This window comes from Gadus macrocephalus, chromosome 19 (genome assembly GCF_031168955.1).
Source record: "Gadus macrocephalus chromosome 19, ASM3116895v1".
Taxonomy (NCBI): Eukaryota; Metazoa; Chordata; class Actinopteri; order Gadiformes; family Gadidae; genus Gadus; species Gadus macrocephalus.
Genome location: NC_082400.1, coordinates 14,174,345 through 14,190,972, shown reverse-complemented (window position 1 = coordinate 14,190,972; position 16,628 = coordinate 14,174,345). Strand labels below are relative to the sequence as shown.

Genomic DNA, 16,628 nt, shown 5'->3' with positions numbered 1-16,628 from the left:
TGGTGATTTTGACTAGGGCTGTTTCAGTGCTGTGTTTTGGACGGAAGCCAGATTGGAACGGTTCATGGAGGATTGTTAATGTCGAGGTGGGACTGTAGTTGTGCGGCAACCACCCTTTCAAGTGTTTTGGAGATGAAAGGGAGATTGGAGATGGGCCGGTAATGGTTAAGGTCAGTTGGGTCAGCACCAGGTTTTTTCAGGTTTACTCAATGCCAGAGAGGCACACAAAAGATGAATTTTCGTTTACAAATATTTATTTAAAAACGCAAATATCTGTTTTAGTGGGTGTAGCCTGTTAAATTAAATGGTTTTATGTCCGACTTAAACAATTTCGTTGCAAAGAGGAGGCGCGCATCATCAACTGCCGTCCCTAATTAAAACAACGCCGACACATTTTGCCTATTGGGAATTTACAGGTTCACAATCCTGCTCTTTGATATTTTGTTCATCATTTTTATATCAACTTAAATTCATAAAAAAAATGCATTATTGGTGTGCTCCTGATAGCAACCTTTGATATAGGACGGGTGGGCCAACTGGGCCTCTGTCTTAAAGGAATGCGCAGATCCTTTGAGCTCTGCAACTGCTGCAGCCGCGGGCCGAAAAAAGGAGAAGAAATCGATCGATTTTTCAATTTATGCCTCCTACACGTCGACTCACAGAAAACGAGTCGTTTAACATCCCTAGGTGTAACACTGTCGTTTTTTTTATCGGTTGTTATGAAAATAAACGTCAGGGGTAACTATCGTTTTCTATTGGTAGTCATTAAAAATACATGGTATAAAAGAATAACAATAGTTGAGCGCTGCATGAAGTGCGCGCACGCCAAATTAATATTTTTTTTACTCATTGTTTTACTGATAGGAGATACAAAAGAAACAAACAGGCATATTGAGCATTTTATTACAAAGCATATTAGAATATTTAGAAGACCATACAGTAATTTTAATGGAGATCCTTCAGTTATCTGTCTTTTGGTGGATTCTTCTTTATACGTCTCGTGCGATACCTGCAAAAAAACAAAACATTACTTTTCAGACCTAAGGGGTACTCATGTTATTTTACAAAGCTCTCGAATAAAATATTATGCACTACACTGCTTCACATTGATGCAATTAAATTCATACAAACTTGCATTTGGACCTTTATTTTTACCCTTACTATTAATTGATTTACATGAATTCAGATACAGGTCATTAAGGAGCAGGTAAGGAACGTCTTGCTCAAGGATTTCTACATGTTAGGCTATAAACATTGGGGGATAGAACCTACAAGTGCCTTCTGGCTGGGAGTTGACCACACTAGCTACAGTACACCATCCCCCCGCCAGTAAACAGTTCCCTATTGTTCCTTGGTCTTCCATGCGTGTACTCACTGGCCCTTGGGATACCAGTCGTGCTTGGTGGTGAAGAACATCTTGCTCAGCTCCTCAATGGTGGGGCCCTGCTTGCCCTTGACCACCTCCATGCTGAGGTGGGCCTTGATCACCTGGTCGTGGGTCTCTGCTGCGTTGCTCAGAGGCCCCGGCCGTTCGATTGGCTGAAAATCAAAAGGGGCGTTAATCCCGGAATAACAGATTTCATTTTGGATGAGTGACATTTTTGGGGGTTTATTCTGACGTAGTTTTCTTATAAAAAAATAATTTTAAGGTCTAAAATGCTAACACTGATAACAGGCGGGACTGAAACATAAGAGATTCAATGTTCAAAATATGGCATTCAAAGCTTGACACATAGAACATCAACTAAATATTAGCATTTTTTTTTACGCAATTTTCAATTGGTTAAGGCCTTAAACTGTCAAACTACGGTTAAAATAAACATGATCCACTCTGGGGTCACGTCATCATTTGAGCGCTATATAACTCACCTGGGTTAGTTCATAGGGAACGTCAACGGAGGGATGGTAGCACACAATGGTGCTTCCATCGGAAGTCACACCAATCTCCACTTTGCTGTAATGGAAAGATATGAATGAAGAAAAAATCCTCAGCACAGATCCAAAGAAGCAGGTCGAAAACATATATCAAATCGACCAACCATTTCTGCAAATCAATACCAATTTTCTCTGTAACAAGAACAATTAACACACAGCATCAGTGGAGTAGAAGAAAACAAGATTTTTTTTGTTGGATAATTTAACAGAATGATTGAGAATTGACATTGCTCAGGGTGTCTTACCAATTGGCGTCATTGAATTGATGGCCAGCCACGCTTGATTGATGACAGGTTGGCACTAAACATGCTGAAATAGATCAACAAGCACATGAGTTGCATACCAAACGTATAGTTAAGGGTTACATGTATTCTCATAACAATGAACATTAAAAAGCCATCATCATCAAAGCCTAGAGGGCAGTTTGAATTGGATGAAGAATGTGTCTCGATCGATGCATCTCTTTTGTCAACACTTAAACGAGATGATAGCATTTAAAACAAGATACTCTGCACATGAGGATACAATGACATCTATCTTGAACACCTTATGAAGGACAAATGAGCTAACATGTTACTGATGGTTGTGATAATTTCTTAGCACAAGCTTTGTCGGGGTGACGTTAGCTCTCACTGCATTCCTCATATTAAACGAAATTAATTATATACGTATTTTTCACAGGCACGATGGTACGATGGATGACTTACTTTGTCCAAGCCTCAGGTTTGTGGTATTATAAAGTCTTGAGAGGGACCTTAACCTGCACAGATGACCCGACGCCATGATCAGAACCTCAGCATTGGTGTACGACACAATAATAGGTCCGCTCGAACAGCGGGACACATATTGGTTCCGCTTTACTCTACAGTCTACAGAGCTATGATGGTAACATACAGTCGTTTAGAAGCACTATATATATATATAGATGTAGATGTAGATGTAGATGTAGATAGATATAGATATATAGATATAGATATATAATTACCTTTTTAATATAGAAGAAATATGAAAATATGTTAATTTCAATAATGGATGCGTTAAGACATTTATGTAATTCTCTCAAGTTTTGCTTTTTGTGAAAGCTTACATTTGGATTTTAACTTTAGTAATTTTTTCAAAGTAGGCATCAACTAGATTAAACAAGTATGCCCATGTACCGGTCTGATGGTAAGATTACAGACAAATTAATCAGTTTGCAGCAGTTTCATTACATAAAATATTTAATAGCAGTTGTTTACACGAGAGACGGATATATACAAGTTATTTTACTTTTGATATTATTAAGCTATTTCAATGTCTATGATTTTGACATTTAACACGGCCAGGATCCACATTTTCCACACAGACACAGACACATTAACCAATTCTAAATCTTTTTGAGTGAATTTTGAGTGTCAATAAATTTGCAATTCCTCTTCCTACTAACGTGAGTTTTCAAAGTCTTCCCATTTCCTTCTTGGCCCTAATTTAACAAAGAAGAACGCCGTCCACGAATCCCATTAAAAACGAACAAGCAAATGTATTGCCAATATTCCATTGCCAAACGATCCAAGTAATCGTTAAATTTATTTCTCCTGGTATCAATCCAGCGTGTGTTGCTAGGAGACCTCCATCTCAGCTGTAGCGACGCTAGTCCCCTCAGCTGCCCCCGCCGTGTTCACCACCAGCCGCTCTCTGCTGCCGAACACTTGGCCCACTAGGGGGAGACAAACACAACCGAAATCTCAACACTGGCTCAATCTAGTACAAGGCAACGCAAGTGGATGTCTGTTTCACAAACAGCAGGACATCCACAATGCTTTACAAAGGAAGAAATCATGTTTAAAAAGCACAATCATTAAAGGTCATATACATAGTAATATATAACAAAATAATAGCAATATATGTCAGTGAATTGCAGATATACATCATTAAGGGGCCGGTAGGGTAACAGAATCTTGCTCAAGCACGCCTACAGGTAGAATGCAGACGCTGGAGATCGAACCTGGTACCTTTCAGCTGGGAGTCGGACACATGTGCCATTATATCGCCATTACTAGATGCAGAGCTATAGTGAGTGAGTGAATGAGCGAGTGTGAATGAGTAAGCGAGTGAGAGAGCGCGTTTACCTGCGGCGACGTCGCTGATGTCCCACACGCGCATGCCGTCCTTCTGTCCTCCGAAGGCGTAGACGAAGGGCAGGTCGGGGCAGCAGGCGGCGCAGAACACCACCCCCTGGACGGGCCAAACATCAAGAGTTTACCTCCGAACTGGGACATCTGGTCCCTGTGGTCTACAGCTCCTTCACTGAGGGCTCAACGCTTCCTCTGTACTCTACTGACCATATTCTGTATGCCTTCCCCTCCCTTTTGGCTGGTTCTCAATAGTACTTGATTTACTACTTTGTTGTGTCTTCAATTACGATGTGTATCTTAAAGGACATATTTGGCAAAGTGAAATTGAACATTTCATTCACTACAAGAATGGCAAAATAAAAGAAAAAAGTAATGGTTATGATTATTATTATTATACTTTATTATAGTACAATTATTATTAACATTATTATTATTTATTATCAGTCAATTTTAAAATATGGTTAATATCCAAGAAAATATTGTGCTTGATATTGTCCATCTTCAAAGTAAAATCCAGATGCATATTGCAACCGGATGCTTTGGGATTACATACACGCATCTTTCACATGTGGTGATGAAGTGCACATAAAACAGTTTCATTTTCGTTTTCAGTTGCCGGATCAATTTGTGGCCACCAGGTCACTCAAGTATCCCAGCCCAGCAGCAGGTCCCACTCACCATCTTCATGTCCCTGGAGTGCACCAGACTGGGCTTGTCGCTCAATATGTCCCAGATCTTGACACTTTTGTCCTCCGAAGATGTGACCAGGCACCCTTTGATCTGGCTGCTGAGCTCCAGTCCTGTAGGGGGCGATGAGACGAGATGGTTCAGGTTGAAACACTCATTCATCAAGCATGTGTTTTTATAATCTCATATCTTTGCAGACACTTGGTCTAAGGACGTTGGTGTCTGGACAGCAAATGTACACGTCTTCCGATCGCATACTGGAAAGGTGTAGCTAAATACCACCTTGGCATTGTCTCTTTCATCAACATTAAATCGCCCCGTTAAATATTCTTAAGCGAGAGAGTAGTCTGGTTCCACGTCTACTGGCTACTTTTTGTTTTTGGAAAGTTGTTTCTCTTGTGTCTGATCGGTGAGGTATCCTACCGGTCACTTCTCCGTCGTGGGCCTTCAGGGTGAACACGGGTTTATCCGAGCGGGCGTCGAGACAGTACACAAAACCATCTTCTGTACTCGCCTGAAACAAAGCAATCCAGAAACTGATTTCACAGCGAGGCCAACAAACAACCAATACTCAAAAGAATCTCCCCTTAGTGTTTTTGGTATTGATGTTTAAAAAGACTGCTTCCGTTATGACAATAAATGTTTACACCCTCTGAAATATAGAAAATAATCAAAAATATAAGGAAGGGAAATGAAAATAATAGAGGGTAGTTACGCAATTATGCTATTTTCAAACGTAACCAGGATTGGAAGCTGATTACTTCAGGGTAGGTAGACTAGACTATTCGCACGCACTCAGACACACACACGCACACACACACACCAGGAAGTTGCAGGCGGAGAAGTGGTTCCAGACGACGCGCTCCACCGTGCCGCTGAACCTCCAGGTGCGGGTGTTGGCCGGACTCCGGCAGTCGTACAGGATCGCCGTTCTTCACCGGGAGAAAAAGGGTTTTCCTTAGCAACACTGTACATGAGACTGAGGGATCTAACCAAGATCATGATCCATCATTTATCTCAGTTTGTTCGCGTCTCACTCTCAATGCTGAACTGAGTATTGAGACAGACTAAAGGGCCTAATGCATACGCCGTTTGCATCCGATTCCTTTGTTTTTATTTATTATTTTCTGGTGATTAAATACATAGTATCTATACAAAATTAGTAGCATATACTTGTGTGAATTCAGTACTTCATAAAGTGTCAATATCCTCCATACTTTCCATTGGCCAAGAAAGCAAGTATGAAATGAACGTAGCAGCTTCAAGTTAAGCTTGAGAGAAAAAAATATAGGCCTCTCCTACAATATGGAATGGTAAAATATCCAAAGGTAAACATAAGCAAACAGCTGGAGTCCACCTACTTATCGTATGATCCTGACAGCAGCGTCTGAGCCTCAAAGGGGTGGAACGCCAGCGCCTGGACCTGGGAGAGAACCGAAGGTTTGGATCCAGCCACCAAGCACGCACACACCAGCGAGACTACTCTCAAACGTGTTCTCCTCTCAGTACCTTGTCAGTGTGTTTCCTCAGCGTGGAAGCCGGTTTTCCCTGGGCCATGTCCCACAGGATGACCGTCTCATCTGCAGACGCGCTCGCCAACACGTTCCTGGGGGAGGAGATGGGAGGAACCGCAGCCACTGGTCAGCGCTCAGCTGGTCGGGTTTCAACTGGGTAGATTTAAACTGGTCTGGTTTCAACTGGGCAGATATAAACTGGGCCATCAGGTGCACCTGATAATAGACTTTTGTTTTCTGAATTCTTATTATTTGTATTTTTTTGATCTTTGACATGGAAATAATAGTCCCTTCAAGGCCCAAGACAGCTTCTGAATCGAGTGGTGCATTGTGGGTGACGTAGGAAGTTATAACTCACTTCTTGGAAATACACATGCTCATGGTATTAAAAGACACAGCATAGATCAAATTGAATCATTCTCTTCTTGTTGAGATACATTTTATATTATATAAATGTTAAGAATACTCATGCTTCCTAGTGTTTTCTGAATCTACAATTAACTAATCATAAACAGAATGGCAGCCGGGCTGTAGAGAGTTGACCTCTGACCTCACTAGCTTGTTCCAGGATAAGTCCAGCACTGCATCCGTGTGTCCATCGACCGGCTCCGCCGCAGCCTGGCAACAAACAAACAAACAAACAAACAAGCTATCAGAGCAGCAGGAGGGAAACGATAGAAGAGCTTCCACAGAAAACAGAAAGCACTGAACTAATACTATTAAGCAATGGAGGAGACACTTTAATCCAAATAAAGTGACCTCGGATACATACATCGAGTCGTTGATTTGCTCAATGATGCCTACAGGCAGGATTCTGACATTGGGGATTTAACCCATGACCAATAATAGAGCTCATAATAATTCAAATCACATCTGACCATTTACACAAAAATATGTCTATTATTGTTTTCTTTTTTTAAAAAGACAAATACATATTATATTGTATATTATTATTTTGATTATTTTTTTTTTAACCTGGGTCCCTACAAGGCGTGGTGCGGCTAGCACCCTCGCGGCTCCATCCCCTGAGCCAACGCTCACCTTCTTGCCCTTCTTCTTGGTCTTCTTCTTGTCTGTCTTCTTGCTTCCCAGGGAGAAGGCGGGCTCCAGGCAGTCCACCACGTCCAGGTCCCACACGTCGATCTGGGGGGTCATGTTGCCCACCGCCGCGTAGTTCCCTGCAAACCATCCGACCTGATGAACACACAGGAAACGACGGAGCTCACGGGCACAATGGGTGGTTTCGGGTCTTTTTCCAAACTGGCGTTTTCCGATCAATCCACTTTGGGGACCACTATAAAGATTTAGACTTTGAATAAAAAGATGCTTTGACACATTTATCAAGCATGGCGTAGAGCTATTCATGGCCATTTCTGTGGGCTGAATTCGGTCTATTTACCTTTTCCCTCGGCAGGGTCAAAGTTCAGCCACTCTACACAGAGTGGGTAGGCTGGCAGCAGAATGTCGTGATGGACGTACAGGGAGTCCTCATCAGAGTTATACACTGGAAGACATAGGAGGACATCACACGTCACTTATTTGTGAATCGTCACACTAACACACATCAAATGATGAATAACAACCAAGTCCAGGCAGGTGAGAGGGAGGATAATGTTAAACATTAGGTTATGCATGTCCATGTTTAAAAACGTTTACGATAAGTGTGATGAAACAATACGCATTGCTTCTATACAGAGCAATGTTCTTTAAATTATAAGGCCATAAAACTTACCATCAGTATGAAGAAAGAAAAATTGTATTCAGATGATGACAATTATATTCAGATGATTTGCATAAACTGTCACTAATACAGACGACTGACCGTAGACCTCCAGGTTGCAGCAGTCCTTCTCCGCCCTGCCAGCCAGAACCAGGTTGTCGTTGGGTTTGATCTGAAAGTCCTCCCTCTCGTACTGGTCCTTAAGGAGACAGAAGCACAGGTCCCATCAGCGTGAACGCCCAGTGAAAGCCTCTTCACACAAACAACCAATTGGTTATTTAGTTATTCGTCTGACGCCTGACCCAAAGAAACATTTTAGACACTTTTCATTAGGCACTGCACGGGCACGAGGGATTGAACACAGATCCTTCTGGCTGGGAGTTGAACCCTCTAACCTTCTAGACAAGGCCTAAAAAAAATTGACAATTTTTATTTTTAAGCTCATAAAATAATTTGGGTCGCAAATACATTTACAGGGTCGGTCGGAAACCGGAACCAAACAAAAAAATGTTTAGGCCCAATCCTGCACCCGACCGACGCTACATTACCCTGGCTTAGAAAGGACTACGATGTCATACAAATACGCGCCCCAGCAACAGTAGCAGAAGCAGAAACAGTAACACAAGCCTGGTTTTTAAATCCAGTATAGTTCCCACAAATGCCCGATATGAGACAGTAAAAATGGGGGGGGGGGGGGGGCACTCACTGTGTCTTTGATTGTGATGTAAGGATCCTGTTCATTGGAGCTGAAAACAGTCAGCCCGGCCAGACTGTCACCAAGGTTGCTGGCCACTGCGAGGCAGAAGGGAAACCAGAGGGTGATTAGTTCAAAAATAGAAAGGCCATGACATGAATGAATGAATGAATGAATGAATGAATGATTTATTTCAAATATGCAACAACAAAACAACAATAATAATGCATCAACAGGAGTCAGCCCTAGTGACTCCTGCACTGATAATGCCGCCAAGCACTCTATATAAAAAAATGCTACAACATATTTGAAAAGGGGTGGGAAGAAGTAAAAACTTGTTCAATCCCACCCCACTTCTTTAAACAATATTAACAGGTCAGAAATCAAAATCAAAACTCAAACTCAAAACTACCTGTTTCCTTCAGACTCATTTCTCATTTTCATGATAACAAATCTATGTATAGATTTGTTATGAGTAGACATGTATGACATGGCATGTAGTTGGGATGTAAGAAAAGGGGGCGTTCTGTGATTTGTCATCTCTACGAATACAGTTTGGTATTCCGAGTTAGAGTGAGTGTGTGTGTGTGTGTTGTTACGACAACTGCGTGACTTCCTCGGAGATGTGTACGCAAGTATGTGGATGTTGTCATCGTTATGAGATCAACCTCTTCCTCACCCGTGTCCTCGTCGTCGTACTGATCCAGGCCGTACTGTGCCATCTCGTCTTTCTGTTCCTCCTTGTCGGCTTTGTTCTCATCTTCCTCTGCCTCGCCCTGCCCTCCTTCCTCCTCCTCCTCTCCTCCTCCAACCGGCTCCTGGTCAGCAGGCATCCCGGCGTCTCCATCAGCTTCCTCCTCCTCCCCCTCCTCCACTTCCCTGTAGATGGAAAAACAAAAGAAGAATCAATAAAAAAGCAATTATTTGTTGATTAATCAAGGTTATGTTTTAACATGTGATCGCTAGCAATAGGGTACACATGATATATAATTAGACCAACACAACAAAATGTGTTTTTAGGGAAATTATGTTATGACCGCATAGTGTGTGAATGTGTGCGTGTCATTTTACCCTAATTCTACTTTTGCTTCAGCAATGATGCGCTGCAGTTCCTCTTTGCTCAGTTCAACCTGATAGAAACCACATAGAATGTTTACAGTAAACAATACATGCAAAATAACATTCAACAGATGGAGACAATCATTGCAAAGGTATGGACATGAACTTCCATAATGACACAACAACATGGATTTTAAAGTCAACAACATAATATAAAATAGCAGAAATCAGAGCAGAAATAGAGACAGGACTATATGCATTTTACATTATGTTTATTTTGATGTGGAGTAAGTAAAAGGTAACTGTCGCAGACTAGACCAGAGAACTAAACCCAAGGTTTAAATTTGTTAACAAGCACAACTCACTTTGTCTGGTGTTTCCTTGGAAACACCCCGCATCACCCACCCCACGCACGTCATCTGGGAACTCATGTTTGAAACACGTTTGTCTGATTAAAAGTAACACACCAAATGGCAACTATCACTGATAGTCTCAGATTAGCCTTTAAACGTGTATCGCCTGTGAGCGCCGGCGCGGAGAACATGTGAGTCTATTTGGTAGTGAGGCAACGTCGCTCATCGATGACGTACGGGAACAATATAATAAAAGGGGCCGCCCGCAATAAAATTGGACCATCATGTTATGTATAACGTTTTATATTTTAATCTCACCCATGGTTTAAAAAGGGCTGCATAAGAATATACAGCGGCAGCGAAAGGCCATATCCATAACATGTTGGCCAAAAAAAAAAAAACGAGGGTAGGTAAAAATGTGATCCTATTACGCCCTAGTTGAAATACACGGAATTGCAGTATGTGTGGTTAGAATAAAGTTAAAGGAATAAAGAAGATTTTTACAATGTTTTGTAATCAAAATGGACTTAGAACATATCATGACCATTTTAGATTATAACCATTTTTATTTTATATCCACATTATTTATGAACATAATTTAATATAATGTGACAAACATAGTGCATGACAGAAAATTGAATGGCGCCTCCTCAGAGATGACATACATGTTAAATATAGTTTTGTATTCCTCTGGTTAATAAGATATGTAGAAGCAGCAAGTCAACAACACGCAACATGTTCTTTTTTTCATGAGATGTTTACAGATTTGATGTTGACCCAAATCCTATTCTTCCATACTAGACTCTGTTATGTTCTGTTCTTCATCAACAACCAAGTGGGTCCTGTGGTCTTGATTAATCATACAGCACGAGCACACCCACATTTGTTTTAACACACACACAGCCACCCACACACACACACAGGATCTAGGAGTTGGCTCCAGTACGAGGACCTCTCCAGATTTGGACCTTTGCTTCCTTGTCGATGTCATCCATTATTTTCTCCTGTTTGACAGAGAGAATGGTGTAGCCGACTGATAGGAGTTAAGGACCAAAAGACAACAGTGTACATATGGTTTAAAGACATTCATACAGAACAGTAATAGGCCTACATGTTCTCAAAATAATGCCCTCTGCATCAAAGCCTAGGCCCTAACCCAAGATCTGTTATAAATACCTATAACTCATGACCTCCGAGTTGAGGGTAGGTGGACTTTATGTTTTAACACCCATAACAGATTTCAGATATGCGGAAGCGTAATGCATTAACTTGAGAAAATAAATGCTGCTGTTGTTTTTCTGAACGAATGAGTTTATCTGAGAAAACGTTTCACTGCAATACATATTCTGCTTTGTTTATTCTGAAATAACGACAAGAATCCCAAGAGAAGCTCTCAGTCTTCCTCCAAAGGTCATTTTAAGTAGGGGATGATATCCCAATGGTTCAAAGATAAACTAAAATAAAACTGGATCAAACTAAAACAGGCGGGACATGTTTGCTTCTATGAACTCGAGCTCTTAAGTGAATGATAACTTCTCTGGGGATTAATTTTAGGGAAAATGTTTACTCCATAAAAACTTCTCAGAATCGGAGATAATGAACTCGTTAATTGAGGAAAAACAAGAGCAGAATTTATTTGCTCAAGTGAATGCATAACACATACAATGGAGCTTGTATACAAGCTCCAAAATTCACTATTTCAGGGTAACACAATCCTGGTATAACCTTAGCCATACAACGGTCATCATTTATAAAATAGCAGTTCTTAGATGTACACTTTAAATCCTGGTTTCCTGGGTGTCCCAGGGTCACTGGCTCTCACAAGGATACACATGCCGACCACAAACGCGCCGATGGCGAGCCCCGTCAGCCGGTTCCGCCCGCGGATCCGCTCGGCGTTCTTCTTCCAGTAGTCGAGCTCATTCCTCCGGTTCAGAAGTAGTCTCTCATTATGCATTTTGACATTTTCTGCATCTTTCTCCGCCATGGTTCTGTATTGTATCCTTTAGAGTCTCTTGTTATGACTCTTGTTACGTTACGTGCACACCGCCCCCTGGTTTCCTGGAGTGTACCAACTATACTAGGGGTGCACAACATTATATACTGAAGAGTTATTGTTATGTATGCGACCTCGTTGTCCCTACAATATGGTCTGTTCCATAATAATGTCATAATGCAAATATGTATACATTTCCAGAAATGTGAACAAAACAAACACAATAACTGTTTTATAACAGAAAATACTGTTTCATTTTAAATGTATAAAAACAGACAAGACTGGAGATATTTGCATCACAACAATTACATTTCTGTCCAGAAGTTAGATTACATAGGCTACCTTCTATTAAAAACACGAGAATAAGCGATTGTACAATGTGGCAGTATTTGTTAATATTGTTATCTTACAGAGAAAAATAATAAAAAGTAAACCTTTGTGTATCACAACATACAAAAGTCAGTCATCTTTAATCTGCTTTAAATTGGATATCAGCAAGAAGTAGGACTAGTTCAATTGTTGAAAGCCGATTCACAGAGTATACAGGTCATTGTATATCACTGATGTATATTACAATAATTTAAGATTTGTTTTGTTACCTTGTCAAATGACTCAAATGTACTATGTGGCCATGACCTTATTTGAAATTTGAGCAAATCATTGTAAGAAAAACCTCAACACTGATTTGAGTAATATATTTCTTGGCACACTGAACACTCAAAGTGCTTCTATTTACAAAGTAAATACATCAACTGCTCTGTGTTCAGGTGTTTGTAACAGTGGGAGATACAGGTCATCTACACAGAGGGGAATACAAGGTGGGTGTACGTACTGTGCAGAATTCAATTCCATGGTTAGACATGGCTTTCATAATACTGCCGTTAAAAAAATGGCACATGACAAAAAAACAAGCATTCAACAGTGTTTAAGTGAGATGAAAACTGTTTTAAAAAGACCACACTTAGATTGTCTGGGTCAACACAATATATAATACAACACAATCATCGCACAACTCGCATGCACCATCGGTACTGTAACTCTTTGTTTTTGTGTTGCATATAATAAGTGGTGACGAGATGGTCAACAAGCATTTCATATCGTCTCCTTCAATCCTGTGACACGGTAATAACCTCAACATATAAGAGATCTTCCAGAGAGTGCAAGATGAGACCAGAACCAGGTCCGAACAGATGGTTCCTATTTTGGGGTTTAACTGACACATTCTTCTTTTGATTCAGATACACGCCATTAGTGCACAGGAAGGGCTAAGGGGAATGCTGCTTGGAACATTGAGGACGTATGGGTTTTAAAACAGTCCCTTCCAGATGCGAGGTGAACCCCCTAGCCACTACAACATCCCACCCCTGCTCTGTCGACAAAAAACCTCAATGGAATGTTTCAGCGCGACATTTTCTCCACCGACGGACGTTACTTTTGTTTAGATTCATAGAGGTACGTTCTGTTGTAGCCGTCAGTGATTATGTTTAAGGCAACCTATACAATGGCACACATGTGAAAAACATTATTATTCGGCAGGTTTTGTTTTTCCTACGAGTGGTTTGTCCTAAAACAAGTCATATTTGATCTTTACGCCTATTTGGGATTGGCCAATTATGCATAAGCAATTTGGTACGGTAGACACTTGCGTGTCTACCGTCTTTGGTTCGGGGAGGAGGAGGAGGAGGAGGAGGAGGAGGAGGAGGAGGAGGAGGAGGAAGAGATGCATTCAAGCCAAGTCCTTTTCATCGCAAAATACTTTTGTCATTTGTGGTGACTTTTGTAAAATGTCTTTTAACCTTAGAAGTGAAGACAGTAAACTACTTCCACTTTCATTTTCACTTTCTGTAGGCCTATATCATGTTTCTCTCCGTCTCCATTCAGGATCGGGATCCTTGCTTACGATGTCACCCGAATCGTGTTTCTACAGTCTTCAGAAATCCAGCTCCAGCTCCAGCTTTTCCTCCTTGCCCTTCGGGTGCTGGGGTTTCTCCTCATCGTCCTCGGGCGGTTTCAACCGCTTGGTCACCAGCTTGAGGTTGGCCTCGTGGATGATGACCTGGGTCAGGTAGCGCTCCCGCTTGATCTGCTCCCTGACATGGACCGGCACGTCGGGGATTATGTAGGAGAGCACGAACTTGGTGAAGTAGACGATGTGCTGGAGGAGGAGGAGGAGGAGGAGGAGGAGGAGGAGGAAGGAGATGTATTCAAGCCAAGTCCTTTTCACAACCAATTATATTCTTTTAACCTTTTAAGTGAAGAGGGTAAACAACTTTCACTTACATTTTCACTTTCAGTATATCATGTATCTTTCTGTATCGATCTTATTCCATATTCTATTTATTTTACCATTGTGTGTCTGGTAATAGATTTAATCTTTCAAATGCCTTTCATTGGTAAATGCATTTGTTTGGCTAGAAGAGCCTGTAGAGTATTGAGCTTTCATTTTTTTTTTACATGGTGCACTTTGTCAAATGGATTTTACAAGGTCAATATGAATAGATTATTCATGCCGGCTTCAAGAAGCATGCCTTTAAAAGCTTGTACATACCTCAACAACGATTATGAAAGCCATCTTGGCAGCGATCACATGCCAGTACTGCATATTGTACTGGTATTCTCTGGGATGGCCCGGGGGATTCCGGAAATCCCGATAGCTGAAAGGCAGAGATAAACATCTGTTAGTTTCCACCCACACAAAACCACCTGGAAAAACACATACGCCTGTCATTTCCACTGAAGCACATTCATTCAAATAAAGTTTAAGTAAAATTCTATCACATCAAATTAACATAAGTAGACTTCCATATTTCATTCTTTAAACATATTTTGAAATGAACCCTAAAGTTGACTTTTATTTTGAAAGGGTAATCAGTTGAGTCGGTAAGTGTACCGGCAGGTGGAGCTGTTCTTGAACCAGTAGGGTGTGTTGTGGGGCCTGCTGAAGTTGGAGAAGTCATCGATGTTGAAGATGGACAGGGTGTTGTTGATGTAGCCACTCATGGTGCTCTCGGCGTGGTCGCCGTAGGGGAAAACCGAGAAGGACCAGTAGTACACCAAGCGGGGGATCATGTCTGAGCTAAAGGCGATGATCATAGCCTGGGTAAAGACACATGGAGGGGGAAGGCAGAGTCAATACAACACAGAATAACACAACCAAGGCTTTGGTCAAAGTTAAGACAGAGTGAATATACCTTATAAGATACATGTCATTACGGGACTGCTAGGGGTTAGACATTCAACGTGACTTTTAAAACGAATACAGAATATTTTACAACCGTAATCTTTACCTATGATGAACTGCTATACAAATGAAGTTGAATTGAATTGTTTGTTTTTTAAATAAAATCAACTCTTTCATCTGGTTCGGGGCAGATAATGGATGCATTTGTGTAAAACCTTCAAATATAAACCTGATAACTTTCATTCCGATTTCTGTTATCTAACTAACAAACGCCACATTTTGTACCGAAAAGGAAGAGTAACACTCTAATAAAAAAAACATCTTCCATAATTTCACACATTAAATCATAATAACAAAATCCAATGCCGAAAAACAAAGAGGAGATTCAAATCATGACATGGGACGACTCCTGTCCTGTCACATGACACAGGCTGGGGGTTTGGGGGGGGTCAGTGGGTCACATGACCACACCAGCCACTCACGTTGGTGGCCACGGCCAGGATGGCCACCCCCTGGAGGATGGGCTGCCAGGCGCCGATGTCCTGGGCCTTCTCGGGCACCATCCGGCGGAACTGCGTGGTGATCTTCCAGGCGTCCACGCGGATCTCAAACAGGTTGTTGACCAGCGCCAGGACCGGAGCCAGGGGGAAGGAGGCCACGAACAGGGTGACGAAGCCGAACTGGATCACTGGAGCGGAGCACAAGACGGGTGAAGTACAGAATAAGACTTCTAAATCCTCACGCCTTTAATCAAACAAAGACATGCAAATAAGAATACCTTTAAGAATAAGAATAAGATTGAACTGCAGCTCTATGCATAACCTAAGTTAGTACCTAAGTACTGCATTAAATACACAATAAGTGCACTAAGATTCACAAAAAAATAATATAATAAACTAATATATAATACATACATAATATATAATATAATACATCAACATGCAGGATGCCAATGTGAAGGTATATATTAATAAATGCAACACAAACACCAAGGAATAGTTGTCTTTGTCTTTACTGCGCAGGATCTACCAGATAGATGGCAGTTTGTGGAATTCCTAGACTCTTCCTAGAGTCTAGGGATTCTTTAAATACCTGCCCTGTGTAACCAAGGGTGTACAATGTGTTGTAATGTAAACACACAGGCTGAAACATGCATATGCTTTGCCTTGGGGACGCAAAACACACATCGTGTAGTACATGTGCCATGTGACCCAAACATTGCTAGGTTCATCCAACACCAATTCCTCAAATGAAGAAACAGAGAAAGGGAGAATTTAAGAAATAAAAAAAATAAGAAATTAAGAAACAAAAATGTGTGCAAAAAATGTTGACACAAAAAGAAGAAATTATGAAAATGAAGACTTAAAAAAAAAAA

At 41.1% G+C, this 16,628-nt stretch overlaps 4 protein-coding genes across 5 annotated transcripts in view; all 4 read right to left on the bottom strand.

Annotated features, from left to right (window-relative positions):
- Nucleotides 1–887: 887 nt before the first annotated feature.
- Nucleotides 888–2,782, bottom strand: mrpl42 (mitochondrial ribosomal protein L42). Its single transcript, XM_060038682.1, has 5 exons — nt 2,643–2,782; nt 2,181–2,244; nt 1,870–1,954; nt 1,376–1,539; nt 888–1,009 (listed from the first exon to the last, which is right to left on the bottom strand). Exons 1-5 carry the CDS (start codon nt 2,716–2,718, stop codon nt 964–966), a joined length of 435 nt encoding a protein of 144 aa, XP_059894665.1. The 5' UTR covers nt 2,719–2,782; the 3' UTR covers nt 888–963.
- Nucleotides 2,783–3,137: 355 nt separating this feature from the next.
- pwp1 (PWP1 homolog, endonuclein) lies at nt 3,138–10,309 on the bottom strand. The gene is made up of 15 exons (XM_060038675.1): nt 10,089–10,309; nt 9,736–9,794; nt 9,344–9,543; nt 8,677–8,762; nt 8,073–8,169; nt 7,650–7,754; nt 7,292–7,428; nt 6,801–6,868; nt 6,246–6,342; nt 6,098–6,159; nt 5,560–5,668; nt 5,160–5,250; nt 4,728–4,849; nt 4,044–4,149; nt 3,138–3,631 (listed from the first exon to the last, which is right to left on the bottom strand). The coding sequence occupies exons 1-15, from the start codon at nt 10,152–10,154 to the stop codon at nt 3,534–3,536; spliced, it is 1,503 nt and encodes a 500-aa protein (XP_059894658.1). The 5' UTR covers nt 10,155–10,309; the 3' UTR covers nt 3,138–3,533.
- Nucleotides 10,310–10,631: 322 nt separating this feature from the next.
- On the bottom strand, nt 10,632–12,139 carry LOC132447738 (cytochrome c oxidase assembly factor 3 homolog, mitochondrial-like). The gene is made up of 2 exons (XM_060038679.1): nt 11,907–12,139; nt 10,632–11,109 (listed from the first exon to the last, which is right to left on the bottom strand). The coding sequence occupies exons 1-2, from the start codon at nt 12,061–12,063 to the stop codon at nt 11,003–11,005; spliced, it is 264 nt and encodes an 87-aa protein (XP_059894662.1). The 5' UTR covers nt 12,064–12,139; the 3' UTR covers nt 10,632–11,002.
- A 617-nt stretch (nt 12,140–12,756) lies between these two features.
- The window catches only part of ano6 (anoctamin 6), a 20,958-nt gene continuing 17,086 nt past the window's right edge, over nt 12,757–16,628 (bottom strand). For both annotated transcript variants that reach the window (XM_060038670.1, XM_060038669.1), the window contains 4 exons: nt 15,736–15,941; nt 14,963–15,168; nt 14,621–14,726; nt 12,757–14,227 (listed from right to left, as the gene is read on the bottom strand). In XM_060038670.1, the coding sequence (XP_059894653.1) occupies nt 14,003–14,227; nt 14,621–14,726; nt 14,963–15,168; nt 15,736–15,941 (743 nt within the window). In that variant the 3' untranslated portion in view covers nt 12,757–14,002. The remainder of the gene's footprint in view (nt 14,228–14,620; nt 14,727–14,962; nt 15,169–15,735; nt 15,942–16,628) is intronic.